The following is a 15,117-nucleotide window of genomic DNA, read 5'->3' as shown; positions in this document are numbered from 1 at the left end:
TTGCCGGCATCTTTTCCTTATTGATATATGCCGTCATCGCTACTTTTGTATCGCCCCTCCTCATTTGCAGAAGCAAGACTTCAAGGAAGGGCAGGGGTTTTGTCGACACTCACATTTTATTGTTGATTCTTTTCTATCGCAGTTGCTTGTACTGTAGTTGAAGACCACTATTCAGGTGAACATCTCGGAAGACATGAAAGATAAATCAGCTGCTTTCATAAAATATATTACCGAGGTATGCTAAGTCCAGACAGAATTGCCGGTATGAAAAGTGTGAATTGTAATACTGCTTCTACATAGTGATTAATCTTGCCCCATTGCATATTACCAACAGTCAAATAGAACTAGCTTTTATGTAATTTTTGTAGGGGTGCTAGGTCACTTATCACTACGGGTTATTATACATTATTCAGAATTGTGATGCCAGTTTTTGACCCCATCCGCATGGACTATATTGTAGATCTCCCTAACTTCTCCCGAACGGCTAGCAAAATATTAAATTAAGTCATGGCTATTTGTCTAAATTAGAAAGGTGAAACCTCACTTTTATCCCATGATAATGATATTGGTCGCCCTCGAAGATCTCCGCTCATGTGCTCGCGACACTCAGCCGCAGTTCTCCTTGCACCGGCTCGGGATCTTTGTCCGGAACCCTTTAATCCGCCGTGGTAACTGTGTGGTATCGATCCCGGGCCTGAATTTGAGTGCCCAGTGGTCCCGGGTTACCTGATATGATTGTTAGCGCTACTTTTTATACTTGGTCGTGTCTTACTATTTCCCTCCCTTTTAACCCCTTTTACCCCTTTTCTCTTTGCAAGAGTGTTAGGTATGCACAAGAGAAAGAAGGGAGAGGGGAAGGGGAGGGAAGAAGAAATAGAAGTAGACGTATGACTAAAGAGAAAAAAAAACACTCATACACAGCCCTTCCTCCTCTTAACCCCTACCACATTGCCTCTCCATCCTCCCGACGAGTCCCGTTCCTGCGAGCCGTCGTTTTGCGGGTATCCAAACAGTTCCCGGAAGAACTGGCGCCAACCATACGGGGCGTAGACCACGTCGTCGCTTGTATCATCGCTGGAGTCGTGCGCAGGGCTCCGGGTGTACTCATACCCGACGTAGAAGACGCGCTGGGAGCCGAGGATATTGCCCATTTCGGTTCGGTGGGTGGATGTTTCATGGCATTGATAGGCTATGCGGTATAGCATTAGGAAGTGAGAAGACGCCATTGCTATTAGTCCTTTAGGGGAGAAAGTCTTACGCTGAGCGTGTGTAACTAGGTACCTAAAAGTTGGCTGACTACCTACCTGAGTTGCTAGCAGACGATATCACCTTGCTCTAGGTCAGGATAACTATTCCAGAAATCCCAGAAGCGCGGAATCTTCTCATGATAGTGAATCTTCCACTTTATAAGTAAGCATAAACTCGCGTTTGTGCAAGCGTGCAAACAGCCAGCTAGTTACCTACCTAAATCATGAGGCTAAGGCTAAACACCGTTACAGTGCTACTAACCACGATGTATCCGGATACGTGCTTGACAAGCGTTACTTCCCAGCAAGCAAACCACGAGGGAGGAATCCCATAGAGGATATTTCGTGATTGATTCCTGGCGAGGACGGCGTGCGCCCAGGTTATATGAGACAAGTCGCACTTTGGGTGAACAAGGTTACCTGCTGTGCTGCTGTGTATTACTTGGTCGGGTAATTAATGGCATGTCTCGGATCTATCTTGATAGTAACTTCTAATGCTGTATGTATAATGGTGTGCTTATATTCGTTCCTATACCATGCTTCGCAAGAAGGTATAGATAGAGGAGCGCAGCTCTATAGTGAGGGATAAACATAAACAGGAGCAAGCAGCAAGCTTAAATATCGTGTAGCAAAGCAGCTAGACCACCAATCCACATTACCACCAGAGCCGCTCATTCATGCTAGGTACATAAAATAATACCAGCTCAATGCCTTAACATTATCCTATCCTATCCCCTCCCCATCCTCCCCTCATTTCGATGCATTATCATGATTAGTACAAGAGTAGTTCCGTAAAATACATAAGTCGCCACTTAATCGTTGATACATTAACCATGCTGCCTGTAACCCCCCCCGTTTTCCATGCTTCACAAAAAGCCCTTCGTTAGGCTTGGCTTCCGTCCGATACTGGATGTCCGCTTTGGCACCTCGATGCCGGTTCCGCCAAGGCTGGCTGTCTCGTCCGCGTCGCCACCAGTTCCGGTTCCGTTTCGCCACCCGCTGAGCCGCCGCGTCCCTTCTAGGCCGGGCGTACTAAGCCGCACGCTGCCGTTCACGCTCCCCTTTTCCATTCGTAAGTGCTTCCACCCTTCTAACTCACGCTCTAACCGTAAGTTCCTCTCCTTCTCCTCCCTTAATTCCCGTTCAGCCCGACGGGCCGACAGCTGGATATCGCTCTCACTAGCCTGGAGCTCATCGACTGTTACGAGGAGCTTCTCAACCCTGTCACGTAGTCGCGACACGTCGTCATTGAGTTGCACAGTTTGTTTGTCCTTACGATCTATCTGGGATTGTAGATCCTTTACTATTCGATCTACATTGCGGACGGAACGTTGTGATTTCGACCGCTCGTTCTCTTGAGTCTCGAGCTGCGATTCGAGCTATGATGTTGGTGGAGCATTAGCGGTACGCCTTGTAAGCTTGCGGAATAAGGAGGATAGGGGTCTTGTTGTTGGAGATTGTGATACTGTCACGTTGCTAGGAGGTTCATGTTCAGGGTCTGGCGTTGTACTAACCTCCTGGATACGCTTGTGCAAGAACTTGATATCCTGGCTGCCGGTTGAATATCCCTTAGTTTCCAGATCGACAAGTCGTACTTGCACTTCATTGAGGCTTTTCTCGAGGGCTGCCTTTTGTTTAGATAAGTCGGCGCTGAGCTCACGCTCGGCTGCAATTTCCTTTTGGACTTCGGTAGCGAGGGACTCAGCCCGCCGCATCTTCTCTACCGCAGCAGCCGCAATGTCTTCCTGTTGTGCTAGGCTAGACTTTAGTTCCAGAATTTCCTTGTCTGTATTAGCAGCATTACGCATCGCTGGACTCTCGCTGTTAGCCAGATCTTCAAGATTTGCCTTAGCTTCTTTAAGTCTCGCTTCAATGCTGGATTTCTCTCTCATTAGAGTATCGCGCTCAGCGGTTATGTCGTCCACTGAGCTTCGAAGGGTTCGGACTTGAGAAAGGAGGGAAACAATTTTGCTCTGGGCTTCGTTATGGGCGCTAACGGCTTCATCGCGTGATGAAGCGACGTCAGCGAGTGTACTCTCAAGGCGTGCCTTTTCTTTTGACCACGTCGTGCTGTTCAGTACCTCGTCATCCCACTTGGAGCGGAGATCGTCAAGTTCTTCGCGTAATCGAATGATTTCGGACTGCTTGAAGAGCTTCTCCTCCCGTGCTATGTCAAGTTCTTTAGTAAGAGTAGCAAATTCTGCTTGGTACTTCTTGCGAGTTTGCTCCATCTGCGACTCCTTGTCCTCAAGATCAATAGCTCTCTGGCTTCTATAGTCTTCTAGCTCGTGCTGGAGACGCTTCTTTGACTGCAAAGCAGCCTCGAGGTCTGTGGACAGATCCTCTAGCTTCTCCTCAAGACGCTGGTTCTGGCGCAGTACATCCTCCATACTTCCATCTGATTTGTTTCGCTGTGACATGATCTCAGCATAGGCCTCCTCTGCTTCTTTAGCCTGAGATTTAGCGAACTGCTCTGCCCGCGTCGCCTTCAGAACAGCGATCTCAGCCTGCTCTAGCTTGCTGAAGTATTCGTCGGCACGACTCTTATACATCTCGAGGCTCGAAGTCACATCTGCTAACTGAGAGCTTTCAGCATCAAGGCGAATCTGTAGATCGGTAAATTCTTGGAGTAGTTGGCTGCGGTTAGAGGCTTCCTGTTCTCGAGCAACAGCCATTTCTTGTAGATCTGACTTTGTGTCTCGAAGCTCAACTTCTAGCCTTGCACGTTCGTGCCTCATTTTCTCGAAATGTTCTTTGACGTCGGCTAGTTCAGTAATAGCATCGTTATGATTATGGAGAAGTGCACGCCTAGAGTCTTCTTGACTGTTGAGTAGGTCGAGAATTTCTTCGTGCGATTTAGTTTGGAGGTCTCGCACGGACAATTCGCCACTCCTAATCGACTTCTCCAACTGGGAAACCTTCTTGGCAGAGTCGTCGAGCATATCATGCAGTCGGTTATTGGCTTTCTCCAGCTTCTTCATTCGGCGAACCGAAGGGCTATCATCTAGGCTCATCTCTGGCGTGGGCGTGACACGCTCAAGCTGGCTTTGAAGGTGACGGTTTTGCATCTGTGATATTTGAAGTTGATTCTGCAATTCTTCAACCTCGGTCTTCAGATCTTGCTTATTGTTGAAGCTGAGAATATCTGCGGTGCGGTCTGATCTACCAGAGTCCGGGATCACATCGTTCTCGTTGCCAACGCGGCGAGTAGGCGTGGTAAGAACCGAATTACGCCTTCCGTTCAGCTTACTTCGTTTCTGCGTAGGAGAGCCGTTGAAAGGTGCCTCGTTAGGGTGCATCTCCTCTAATTTAGGTCGTACTGGTGACTCTGCTCGATTTGCACGTAGCTCGGTCAATTGTGCGTCCGCATTTGTGCGTGCAGCGGTTTGTATACGGAGGTTTTGTTGCAATTCTTCAATCTTCCTAAGCATATCAAAGTTTTGACTCATGATCTTATCATGACTTCCATCACCCTGGGCTGGAATTGAGACTTCTGGGTCAACTGCCTTCAAAATTCGTAGCATTTGTGCTCGAAGTTCTTCTAATTCCTTGTCCCGGGAGTCAAGGGTCGTTTGCATAGCGCGCACAGTAGTCTGAGCCTGAGTCCGTAGCTGCCGCTCGGATTCTATTGTTCGATTTGCCTCAGCAAGCTGAATCGTATAGTTGGATGAAGCTTTCTCGGCGTTGCGGCTGGACTTGACCTCGCGTGCAACTTCGTGGTTGAGATCCTCCACGTTAAGTTGCAACTTCTCAACCCTCTTCTCGAGGCCAGCTATAGTCAATGATGCATCTCCGAGCTGCTTGTTAAGTACCGCATTTTGCTCCTCCATCCTTGCCTTTTCACGCTGCAGGCTTATAATCTGTCCTCTCGAGGCCTCACTGGCCCTCGAGGTGGATCGCGCGATTTCAAGGCCCTTTTGCTGCAGCTTGTTGAGCAGAGCGCGATTATCGTTCTCGGAGGCAGTTAGACGACCCTTCACTGTAACCAGTTCACGTTCTAAGCGTTCCTTGGCCTGGTCATTCTTGAGACCATATTCTCCGGATGAGATCATAAACTTATTGAGATCTTCTATTTCGTGATTTAACTTTTCACATTCGCCTTCGAACCATGTAAGCCGCTCTTGCGTCGCATCAAGATCTTTCTGTAGACTAGCTTCTCGCTCCCGGGCTACTCGAGTGGCATTGCGTTCACCCGCCTCTTCCGCGTTTAGTCGTGCTTCTTCTGCTTGAGTCTTCGCTATCCGTAACCGCCGAATCTCGTCGCGCGCGTCATCGCGTTCCTTTTCAGCAGTTGCTCGGGCTTCCATGGTTCGCCGTAGAGTGTCTTGCTGAAGATAGAGCTCCTTCTCGATCGTTATTTTCGATTCCTTGAGTCGATCATGTTCTTCTTGTAAGGCCTGGTATTTATGCTCAGAGAGGAGGGCTACATCATCTCGTGATTGGCGTTCCCGACTTAAATCCATCTGAACTTTGTATAGCTCATTCTTTAGGTCTTTGATCTGTGACTCTAAGACTTCTCGATTCTGATTTGCTTGTGCATCTTCGGAGAGTCTTGCTTGAAGTAATTGCTTCGCATCTTCTGCTTCACGCTGGAGCTGCGAATGCTGAGATTTCATAGCAACCATTTCAGCCTGAACCTCACGTAGACGGTCGGCCATCTTCTCTTTCTCGGAGCCCAGTGTCTTCCTCTGCTCATCGAAATTACGTTGCTCCATCTGAAACTTCTTGTTATCTGAACGAAGAATAGCAAGCTCGCTTTCCTTCTTCCTCACAAGCTCTTCGTAATCTGTCGAGGTCTTCGATAATTCAGATAGCTGTTGCTGTGCTTCACGATTTTCCTTTGTTAGACGTTGCTCTCGTGATCTTAGAGACTGTAGCTCCTTTTGAGTGGCAGCGAATTTGATGTCTCCATCTTGCTCAGTTTTGAGCAGTTTCCCCTCGACATCTCTTAGCTTGCGATCCTTCAACGACAGCTGGCTCTGAAGCATCTTGACCTCATCCTCGAGGACGGCCTCCTGTGCACTTCTGTCCGCCTGCTTCCGAGAGAGAGTCTCTATCTCTACTTCAAGGTTGGCAACTCGAACGTCAAGTTTTGACTTTTCTTCCTCGAGCCGGGCTATGAGGGCAGCGGCTTGCTCAAGTTGGGCTCGGTATCTGTCCACCTCTTGTTCAGCTCTCTTCTTCGCACTGAGAAGATCGTCGAGTTGGTTCTCGAGCTTCTCCTGATCTTCAATGGCGCCTTTGAGCTCTTCTTCGAGCTCGGACTCGCGAAGCTGTAACCGTTTGAATATTTCCTCCTTGTCTAGGGCCAACGCCCGCTCGCTTTCAAGGATCTGCTGTGTTCGCATTAATTCTGCGTGGCAGTTGCGCCTTTCTTCTTCGAGTCGAGTGCGGTTCTCAGTTTCTTGTTTCATCTTATCGTTTAACAGTCGAATTTTCTCGTCACGTCTCTTCACTTCGATGGCCGTGCGCGTTGTGCCTAACAGTGGCTTCATCTTAATAAGAAGCTGCCACCAAGGATTCTCGCAGAGATCAAGATAGACATTGAAGTTCCTTTGGATCACCCGAGTGGCTTCCGTGCGGTACAACCGTTTGAAAGCTAAGCGCCGTTTGATATAGCCGCGAGCAACAGATTGAAAACGAGACATTATCTCGGTAATCAAGGCATCACGTTGCTCTTCTAGCACGGCAAGTACACCAGCTCGGAAGAATACCTTAGTGAGACCGACACGGAAAAGGGATCGGTCTATCCCCAGCTTATCCAGCATTAACGCTGCTACTGCTTGTCCATCCATGTGTCCTTTGAGTACATCTTTGCAGAGAACTTCATATCGTTGTCGAAATTCTGTGAATGCGAGTCGGTTAGGGAAACCGGTCCGGGCTATTCTTATGCCCTCGAGGACACCATTGCACCTTAACTGGTCAAGAACGAGTAATGCGTTGAATTGTTTAGGTCGCTTCTTGTGGTTTGGGAGAATGCAACGAACAAAGTGAGGATGTGTAGAGTTAAGTTGGGACATGAGGCTGCTTAGCTGCTCCTTATGTCTTTGCGCGACCGTTCGGAACAGTCCCTTTTTGACCCTACTTCGAGATGTAGTATTGTCATCATCCGAGTCGGCGCAATCTAGGAATAAATTCGCAATGTGTTTGTCTGTAGAAGCAGCTAAGAGCCGGGTCACATTGTCATTAAGGGGATCTTTATTCTTCTCTAACCAACCCTCAGTTGAATACTCAACCTCAGCTGCATAATGAGTTAAGATAAACCCCTGTAGAGCACCAGGACGTGACGGGCGATATTTGTTAGACTTCTTATCCCACAGGGAGTTAAGTTTTTCCGTAAACGATTTGTCTGTGGCTTTTGGCATGACGCTGTCTTCGTCAAGACATGAGAAGATACCAATAGGATTCGAGAGCTCGATGAGGTCAATGGTTGGCTGCAAATCGCGGCCGAAGTCGATGAATTGCCATTCAATCTGTTCTCTCGCGTACTCTTCCTGTTCCAAGACAAACATGTGATGATTGAAGAACTGCTGGAGCTTTTCGTTGGTGTAGTTGATACAGAGTTGCTCGAAGCTATTCTCTTCGAAAATCTCGAATCCTGCAATATCAAGCACGCCAATGAAATGTGAATCGTCAATGCCGAGCCCAGTTCGGTCAAACTGACGGTTAATGCTTGTAACAAGGTCTCCAAAGCCCCGCTCGTATATACCTTTCGCTAGGGCATCGATGCCGAGTCGTACTTGTTCAGGAGTTTGAACCTTCTCTACCCACTCGCGACCTGCTTTGACCTTGGGATGAAGTAGCCCTTGTAGGAACGGTTCTAAGGCGATCCCTAAAAGCTTACACACTCTAGCTGCTACCTCCTTGGCGTCGGGTGCAAGGCGGGCTTGATCAGCCATGCGACTTTCCTTGACGACGGTGATATTGCCTAAGTGCAAGACCGCAGCAACAGTACGTAGAATGGATTTCTGCTCACTATCAGAAAATCCCATTACGTCGAACGCCTCGAGCAGCGACTCCCATTCGTCAAAATCAGAGACGCCGGATATCGTATCATGACCCTCACGGGTATAAGCGAAATCTGGTACTTCAAATTCGTCCAGTAAGAAGTCTCGTCTCATTTGACTATCGGCGCCCGTTAATAGCTGGTAGAAAATGTGGTAGTTTCGTTCTTGAGGATTGACGCGAACAACTCTTGACTTTTCCAAGAGATACCAATCGATAAATGCACCGGCAATCGCTCCATTCCGAGTAAACTCGATGCGAATAAACTTGCCAAATCGAGAGGAGTTGTTATTTCGAACAGTTTGCGCATTGCCGAAAGCTTCGAGGATAGGATTGGCCCGTAATATTTGCTGGGAGAGGGTAGAATGCTGTCCTCTACCCTTCGCCGGAGATTCTGAGTGGGCTACCGCGGCAAGATATTGGATTACTTTCTTTGTGTTTTCAGTTTTTCCTGCACCAGATTCACCGGTGACCAATATACTCTGATTTTCCCCTTCTTCGACCAAGTTACGGAACGCTTCATCAGCCATGGCGAAAATGTGTGGCTTTGTATCTTCTCGACTTCGGCCCTTGTACCTGTTGACGAATTCATTCGTATATATTGGTAGAGGGCAATAAGGATTGACCGTAACCAAGAACAATCCTGAGTAAGTGTATATCAAGTCGGCCTGATATCTCATGTGAAGGTTGTGGACAACAGATGCCTCGTTCAGGTGTGTCAGCTCCGCCATATCGTTCGCCTTGTCAAACTTGGCCGGGTTGACTTTATCCACGCTTTCGCTTTCAACCTCACGTTGCTACCAGGTTGAGTCAGTATAACCATCAGTAACCATGCAGGAGAGCGAAACTTACGCTGCCATCGTCACATTGTACCAATATACGGCCCTCTTCAAGTTCCTCGACTATCCAGCCCTTGACGAAGGCAGCTTGTGGGTCCTTAAGCCAGACATATCTCTTGCCGGAAAAGTCATTTTCGCCCTCGATCCCTTTTACAGGGTCCAAGCTCCTCCGCCGGTCCTGTTCTGTTTTAATAAACGACGGTGCAAATGTTGTTGAGTTTGGGCCACTGCTTTTCGAGTCGACTCGGTGCGGCCGAGGGCCATTTGTGCCAACTGGGAGGAGGTTGGCGGCAGCTATCGATGCTTGTGACTGTGTGCGATTATGTGTAGGTGGTGTTGCTACTCTCGTTAAGACATTCGACTGGGAGGGGAATATAGCAGATTTCGGTCTACCCACACCGCTCGGACCCGGCGACGGCGACGGCGAGGGTGAAGCCTTCCGAACGAAAGGATTATTGCGTACCGACATGTTGGGAGCGTCCAATGTCAAAGTAAGGATTCCAAGGTATCATTGGCTCAGTTGCAGCTTCATCAGGAAGAAATCTTGTAGTTATCGTCTGCAGCCGTTACTTGAACGTTACTACGTAAATTGCGGAGATCGGTATCATAAGACACGATGCCATAGAAGAGCAAGGATGAGTTTTCAGGCAAAACAACTACTGGTATTGAACGAACGAAACCAATTCAAAATCCACGCCTCCAAAGTAATGACAAGAGGTATCTTGCCCCAAAAAAAAGACACAGTTCCTTCTGTATGGGTGTTGTCTTGAAATAATTGATGCTACAAAATGACGGAAGTCAATTGTTGACATGCAGGAAGCACATGGCAACGGGCGTGTAGGAAGTAAACAGGCCTCAGACTTGGCAGAAATTAGCGTATGTCCATGCATAATGTGCTGGCTACCCAATTTTTAGATAGGCTAAAACAGGCTTGGGTACCAGGTATGTACATGTAGCTCTGGCCTAGTGGGGGTTTAAAAGGTACCTAGGTACCTAACATTACTTCCATATCTCCATGCATCTAACTTTAAAGTGGAGACATCTCGGTTTACGGATTAATCCAGTACCGTTTGTATGGGCCTGCCGCATTTCAGGTTTCCTTTGACCCTAGAAAGATTAGGTAATGTTTAGGTAGGTATTAGAGCGCTTGGGCCATATTCCAACGCTCAACTGGCAAACAATAATTTGAAAGCCATCAAATACTTCTCATCATTAGGAAGTAGCGCGAATGAAATACAATTCGAAGCTAACTATTCTTTCTCATTTAGTGAAAGAAGTTTTGGTAATACATTGTCTTTGATCTCGGTGGTCCGAAATCCTTGGCTCTTAGGCTTTTTCGCCGTCCTTAGATTCAATCATCTCTTGCCGCCCATCATTCTATCGCTTTGAAGGAGACGCGTCGATGTCCCTTGCCATGTCAATCAGACCTTCCATCCGACACCTTCATTTATTCTTATCCCCGAAGACTAATTGACCACTGCAAACATTTTCTTATAAACGCGACTCTTATTCGACTGGCTATTCGTTGCCTAAACCGTCCCATTATCAGCTGATATATTGAACTACTGCTCAACTTTAGGGACGGGCTTCCTCATGCATCGCGTCGACTCAATTCAAGATGTCAGAGCATCCTTACAGGTACAGCCCGTATCAGGGCCAGAAACCTCATTCGCAACCTCTCCCGCCCTTCGCCCAACAGTCACTTCCTCCCCTAAATGCTCAACCGCCTTACTACGGGGCGTTCCAACAGCCAGTTGCCACTGCGGGCAACTACGCAACCGCTCATAATGCCTTCCAATACAATGCAAGCAATATACCTGGCCTAGGGATGGGTAGCTCTCTACCGCCCATGCCATATCGATCTGAAAATAATAGCATATGGCAACCTCAGACACAACCCGCATTACATCAACTTCCTACGCAAGCCAGAGATAAATCCCCTGCTTTTATGGCTAAGCAGGGCGACCTTCAGAAAAGTCCTATAGAGAAACGAGATATACCTGTATCATCCCAGACACAAAAGCAAACTCCAGAAGAAGGGGAGCTTAGCGAAGGCGAATTTGAAGATCTATATGAGCCTAAAGATAACACTGATATCGCCATAGCAACTCCTCCATCTCCTCGACCCCCAAGTGTGATGGAAAACCAAAATGGAAGCGTTGGGGATGCTGACGGGTCTTCCATATATGATGGTACAACACCTCGAGGTGAAGCTGTCATTAATAGCACATCTACGTCGCTTCCTACGGCCGAACGAGCATATTCACCAGACGAGGACTGGGAGCCTTCCTACCAAGAACGCGAGAGGTCTGGTTCGTATTCTCCCTACTTGTCCCCTAGGGAGATCCAGCGTAAGGTATCCGTGAGCAAACCCGCGTCTCATGGAATTAAGCGTAAGTTGCACTGTAATATGTTGGTTCTCTTTAATCGTATCTAACGTCCGTCAGATGCACCAACCACTCAGAATCCAGTACAATCTCTGCCAGGGATAAATATAACACACCTACAGCAACAGCAACCATCAGTTCAAACTCCATTGGCAAATGAAATAGCTTCTAACCAAACGCAAGATGCCGTAATTCGTCCTTTTCGTTCTGTAGCAGAAGCAAAAAAGAAGGCGCAGGAGGCTATCCTTGGCCTATGGCCCCTTAAGGTCCGATATCAAGATTATATTGAGGAAGGACTCGACGAAAAGCTTATCAAAGGCTTGTTCACGGATTTGGGCCTCGAGGCTTCAATACCAAAACCCACTACAGCTCAAAAGACTACGAGTGACTTGCAGGTTCCAGCTGCGCCCTCTAATATTTCTCAGGCCGCACCCGAGTCACAGAACGCTAAAGATCAGCCACCAATTATGTCCAAGCCGAAGTCATCTACAACAGTCGAAACTACAATAGATACCAGTACCACTGGTGATACAAAGCCTGCTAAAAAGACCGCTGCCGAGGAACGGAAAGACAAGATTGCTCGGAAATTAGCGGCAAAGGCACAGAAGACTGCAAATGCGGTCCAGCCTCCTACATCAGCACCACCATCTCAACCAGCTTCGACCAATTTAGGTGTTGCAATTTCTACGAGTTCGTCACCGGCAAAACCAAAGACGCGGGCGGAGAATAACGCACTTCTTCACCAAAAGCTCGCCAAGTTGAAGAAAGCGCAGGAGAAAGCCTTAGCCGAAAAGCTGGCAGCTGATAATAGAGCTAAACCCATGACGCCTCCATCTCTTCCCACAAGTAATCCGCCCACGATTTCCGTATCAAAGAATAACACAGAATCATCCACGAATGCTACCGCGGTCGGGATATCCGCGTTAGAAACAGATAGGCGTTCTATGTCTACGGAGAAGAGCTTACCGAGGGATGGAGGTATCCCGGGTTTGTTTCTAACTACTCAACCAGCGCAGTCAAGCAACCGCAACCTAAAACGACCGGTAGCATCGGATTTTGATAATTATTCCACCCCCACTGGCACGCTCAAGCGAACCCGCACTCAGGAAACATTAATTATTGATGTTAGTGACGATGAGGACGTTGAAATGGACATTGCTTCGCCTACCGATGAGCCTAATTCATTTAGTGAGATAATCAACCCTCCTCGGCAAATTCCCCTCGCGGCGTTTCCACCGCTGTCTGATTCCCTAAACCGGAAACAACGTTCAAGTCCTAGCTCAAGTACGGCACCAACACCACCTGTACACGGAGCCAAACTGGATTTATTGCATAAACGAATCGAGGAGACGAAGCGATTAATTGCTGAAGCCGAAGCTAAGAAGGCCGCCAAGAAGACGAATGCTCCTCAATCACCTCAGACCCAGCCTTCAGGAATAGAATCTACTACTCTCTCTAAATTTTCGGAATTTTCCCCGGTACAAAAAAGAGTTGGAACGGCCGACGTGAAGAGACGCGATAGGATCGTGAGCTATGAATTGCCAACCGTAGAGGCCACCCTGAAAGAAAAACAGGATAGATTAAGGGAAGCCGTTGCCCAAGCAGCTCAGCTTGAGCTCGAAATTCAGGCGAGTATGGAACAACGGCGCAAACTAGCTGATGAAGCGGAGCGGTTGGCGGTCCCTGCAGAGCCAATACCTATCGAAATAAGTACACAAAATCAACTTGTCCATTCTGGTAAGTTCGATCGCGATGCTTAGTGTTTCGCCGTTCCCTGTGTTGCATTTTTTGTTACATTAGGTACTAACATGTGTATAACTACAGCGACTACAACTTCGGAACTAAGTCATGTTGAGTCACGGCCTACTAGTGAGCAGCAGCCAAATCCCGAAGATACGGCAGATCTTTCCATGACCGAGGGAGACATAACTCAGCATGACCAGCCAGTTGATTCAAATGAGGCACAACTTGGTTTCGATCCATCTCAGTCTATTTCTCCGACTAATAATGAACCTGCTGCTGTTCAACTATCTCAAGGACTTGCTCTGGTTAATGGAGAATCTCATGCGAAGGCTAGCATAGATGGAGTATCGCAGAATAGCTCCACGAATGTGTCGACTGAAGAGAGCCGAGCTATCCCTAACACAATGGCCGATGTTTCAGAAGTCCAGGTTGATAGACAGGATCTATCCAAGCAAGACGTTTCCGAGCGACCGTCCCGAGAGCCTTCTCCAAGCAACGATGGATCCTACCGGCCACAATCTATGCCGGTCTCCCCTACCCACGATCACCCCTTAGGACCTCAGGATGCCAGCACAAAGACATCCTCACCACAAGAGCAAATTACTCTATACACTGATGAGCAACTCAATCGTGAAGTACTCCATGAGACTAGCCCGGTTCAACCGGGCGAGGAATCGGCTTTGTCCGCACCCGAAAACCCGAGTGGAGAAGTACAGAACAGCTCTTCTTATGAGCACCCCTTACTGACTTCTAGCCAGGATGAGTCTGAAAAGCCAGCCCAACTAGAGGATCTGCTTTCTTACCATAGTCCTCTTGGATATTTCCGTGCATATAGATTCCATCCCAAGTACTTCGATGAAGTAGCGGGTGGCCTGAAGTCAATGACTTATAGTTCCAAGATTGACCCCATGCGGCCGCTATGCCCGCGTGTGCTAGCGGGAGAACAGTGTCCCGATGGTAATGCTTGCGAGTTCCAGCATTTTGAGAACATGGTGCTTCCTGGTGAGTTTTTGAAACGATATTCCTAAACACTTGATCTCATCTGCGAAGCATCCCCCCCTTTGGATAACTGACTTCATGGTACTTTGTTTCAGATGCCGAGATTATCACACAACTCGGCTCCTCCGATATGTTCACCGGTGAAACGAGAAACAGATTCATTGAGGGCCTAAAGAAAGTTCTTAACGAACTAAAGGCCAACAAAGTTAAGGACTTCGATCGCATTACGAAAGCCATCGTTAAGCACAGACAAGAATTCCTCGAGGACAAGTCCAAAGTCTTGCCACTCGATGCTGGCAGCAGTTAAGCAACCTCGTAGTTTACTTACGCAGCAACGCACAATCGATCAACCCTCGTAGACTTCGTACTTATCCCTTTATCCTTTATCCCCCTTTCTCCCTTTCTCCCACTTCGTCGTGTTGCATTAGCTAGGCAGATCATGATCCTCCATGACTATTTTAGCCTACTTATTTGCCTCCATGAGAGGTGTCATGGCAGTATTTATCCTTGTGATAAGGGACCCAGCACCCGTTGTGGGCTGGGCGCCTGTTCACGGGCTTTACGACGCCCACGATCTTCTTGATCCAGGGCTGAAATGCTGGAAATGTGAGACCTACCAGACAAGAATGCCGGTAGAGTAACTTTAGGAGACGGACTTATGGCCACACAGTTGACCTATGATTGGAAGAAAGAAAGAAAGAAAGAAAGAAGAATTTAAGCAGGAGATCAGGGCGGCTGCTCACAGCATAATAATTGGAGTCGACTGACTGTTGAGCAAGACACAGCACTTGCATTTACTATTTTTATCTAGATGCAGTCCCCTCTTACAAAGGACAGCCACGAATACTCGCGGAACTATGTTTAGGAAGTATCTGCAGCTTATGCTAGGAAAATAGC

General features: G+C 47.9%; 2 protein-coding genes across 2 annotated transcripts; one reads left to right on the top strand and one right to left on the bottom strand.

Annotated features, from left to right (window-relative positions):
- Positions 1–606: 606 nt before the first annotated feature.
- F4817DRAFT_314445 (uncharacterized protein) lies at positions 607–1,226 on the bottom strand (the record flags this gene model as incomplete). The annotated part of the gene is made up of 2 exons (XM_049300401.1): positions 607–726; positions 918–1,226. The coding sequence occupies 2 exons, from the start codon at positions 1,224–1,226 to the stop codon at positions 607–609; spliced, it is 429 nt and encodes a 142-aa protein (XP_049160543.1).
- A 9,014-nt stretch (positions 1,227–10,240) lies between these two features.
- On the top strand, positions 10,241–14,995 carry F4817DRAFT_55327 (uncharacterized protein). Its single transcript, XM_049307629.1, has 4 exons — positions 10,241–11,484; positions 11,539–13,215; positions 13,303–14,223; positions 14,316–14,995. The coding sequence occupies exons 1-4, from the start codon at positions 10,710–10,712 to the stop codon at positions 14,525–14,527; spliced, it is 3,585 nt and encodes a 1,194-aa protein (XP_049160542.1). The 5' UTR covers positions 10,241–10,709; the 3' UTR covers positions 14,528–14,995.
- The last annotated feature ends 122 nt before the right edge of the window (positions 14,996–15,117 follow it).

This window comes from Daldinia loculata (assembly GCF_022478755.1).
Source record: "Daldinia loculata strain CBS 113971 unplaced genomic scaffold F4817scaffold_15, whole genome shotgun sequence".
In the NCBI taxonomy this organism is placed as follows: Eukaryota; Fungi; Ascomycota; class Sordariomycetes; order Xylariales; family Hypoxylaceae; genus Daldinia; species Daldinia loculata.
This window is presented reverse-complemented; position numbering and strand designations above follow the sequence as displayed.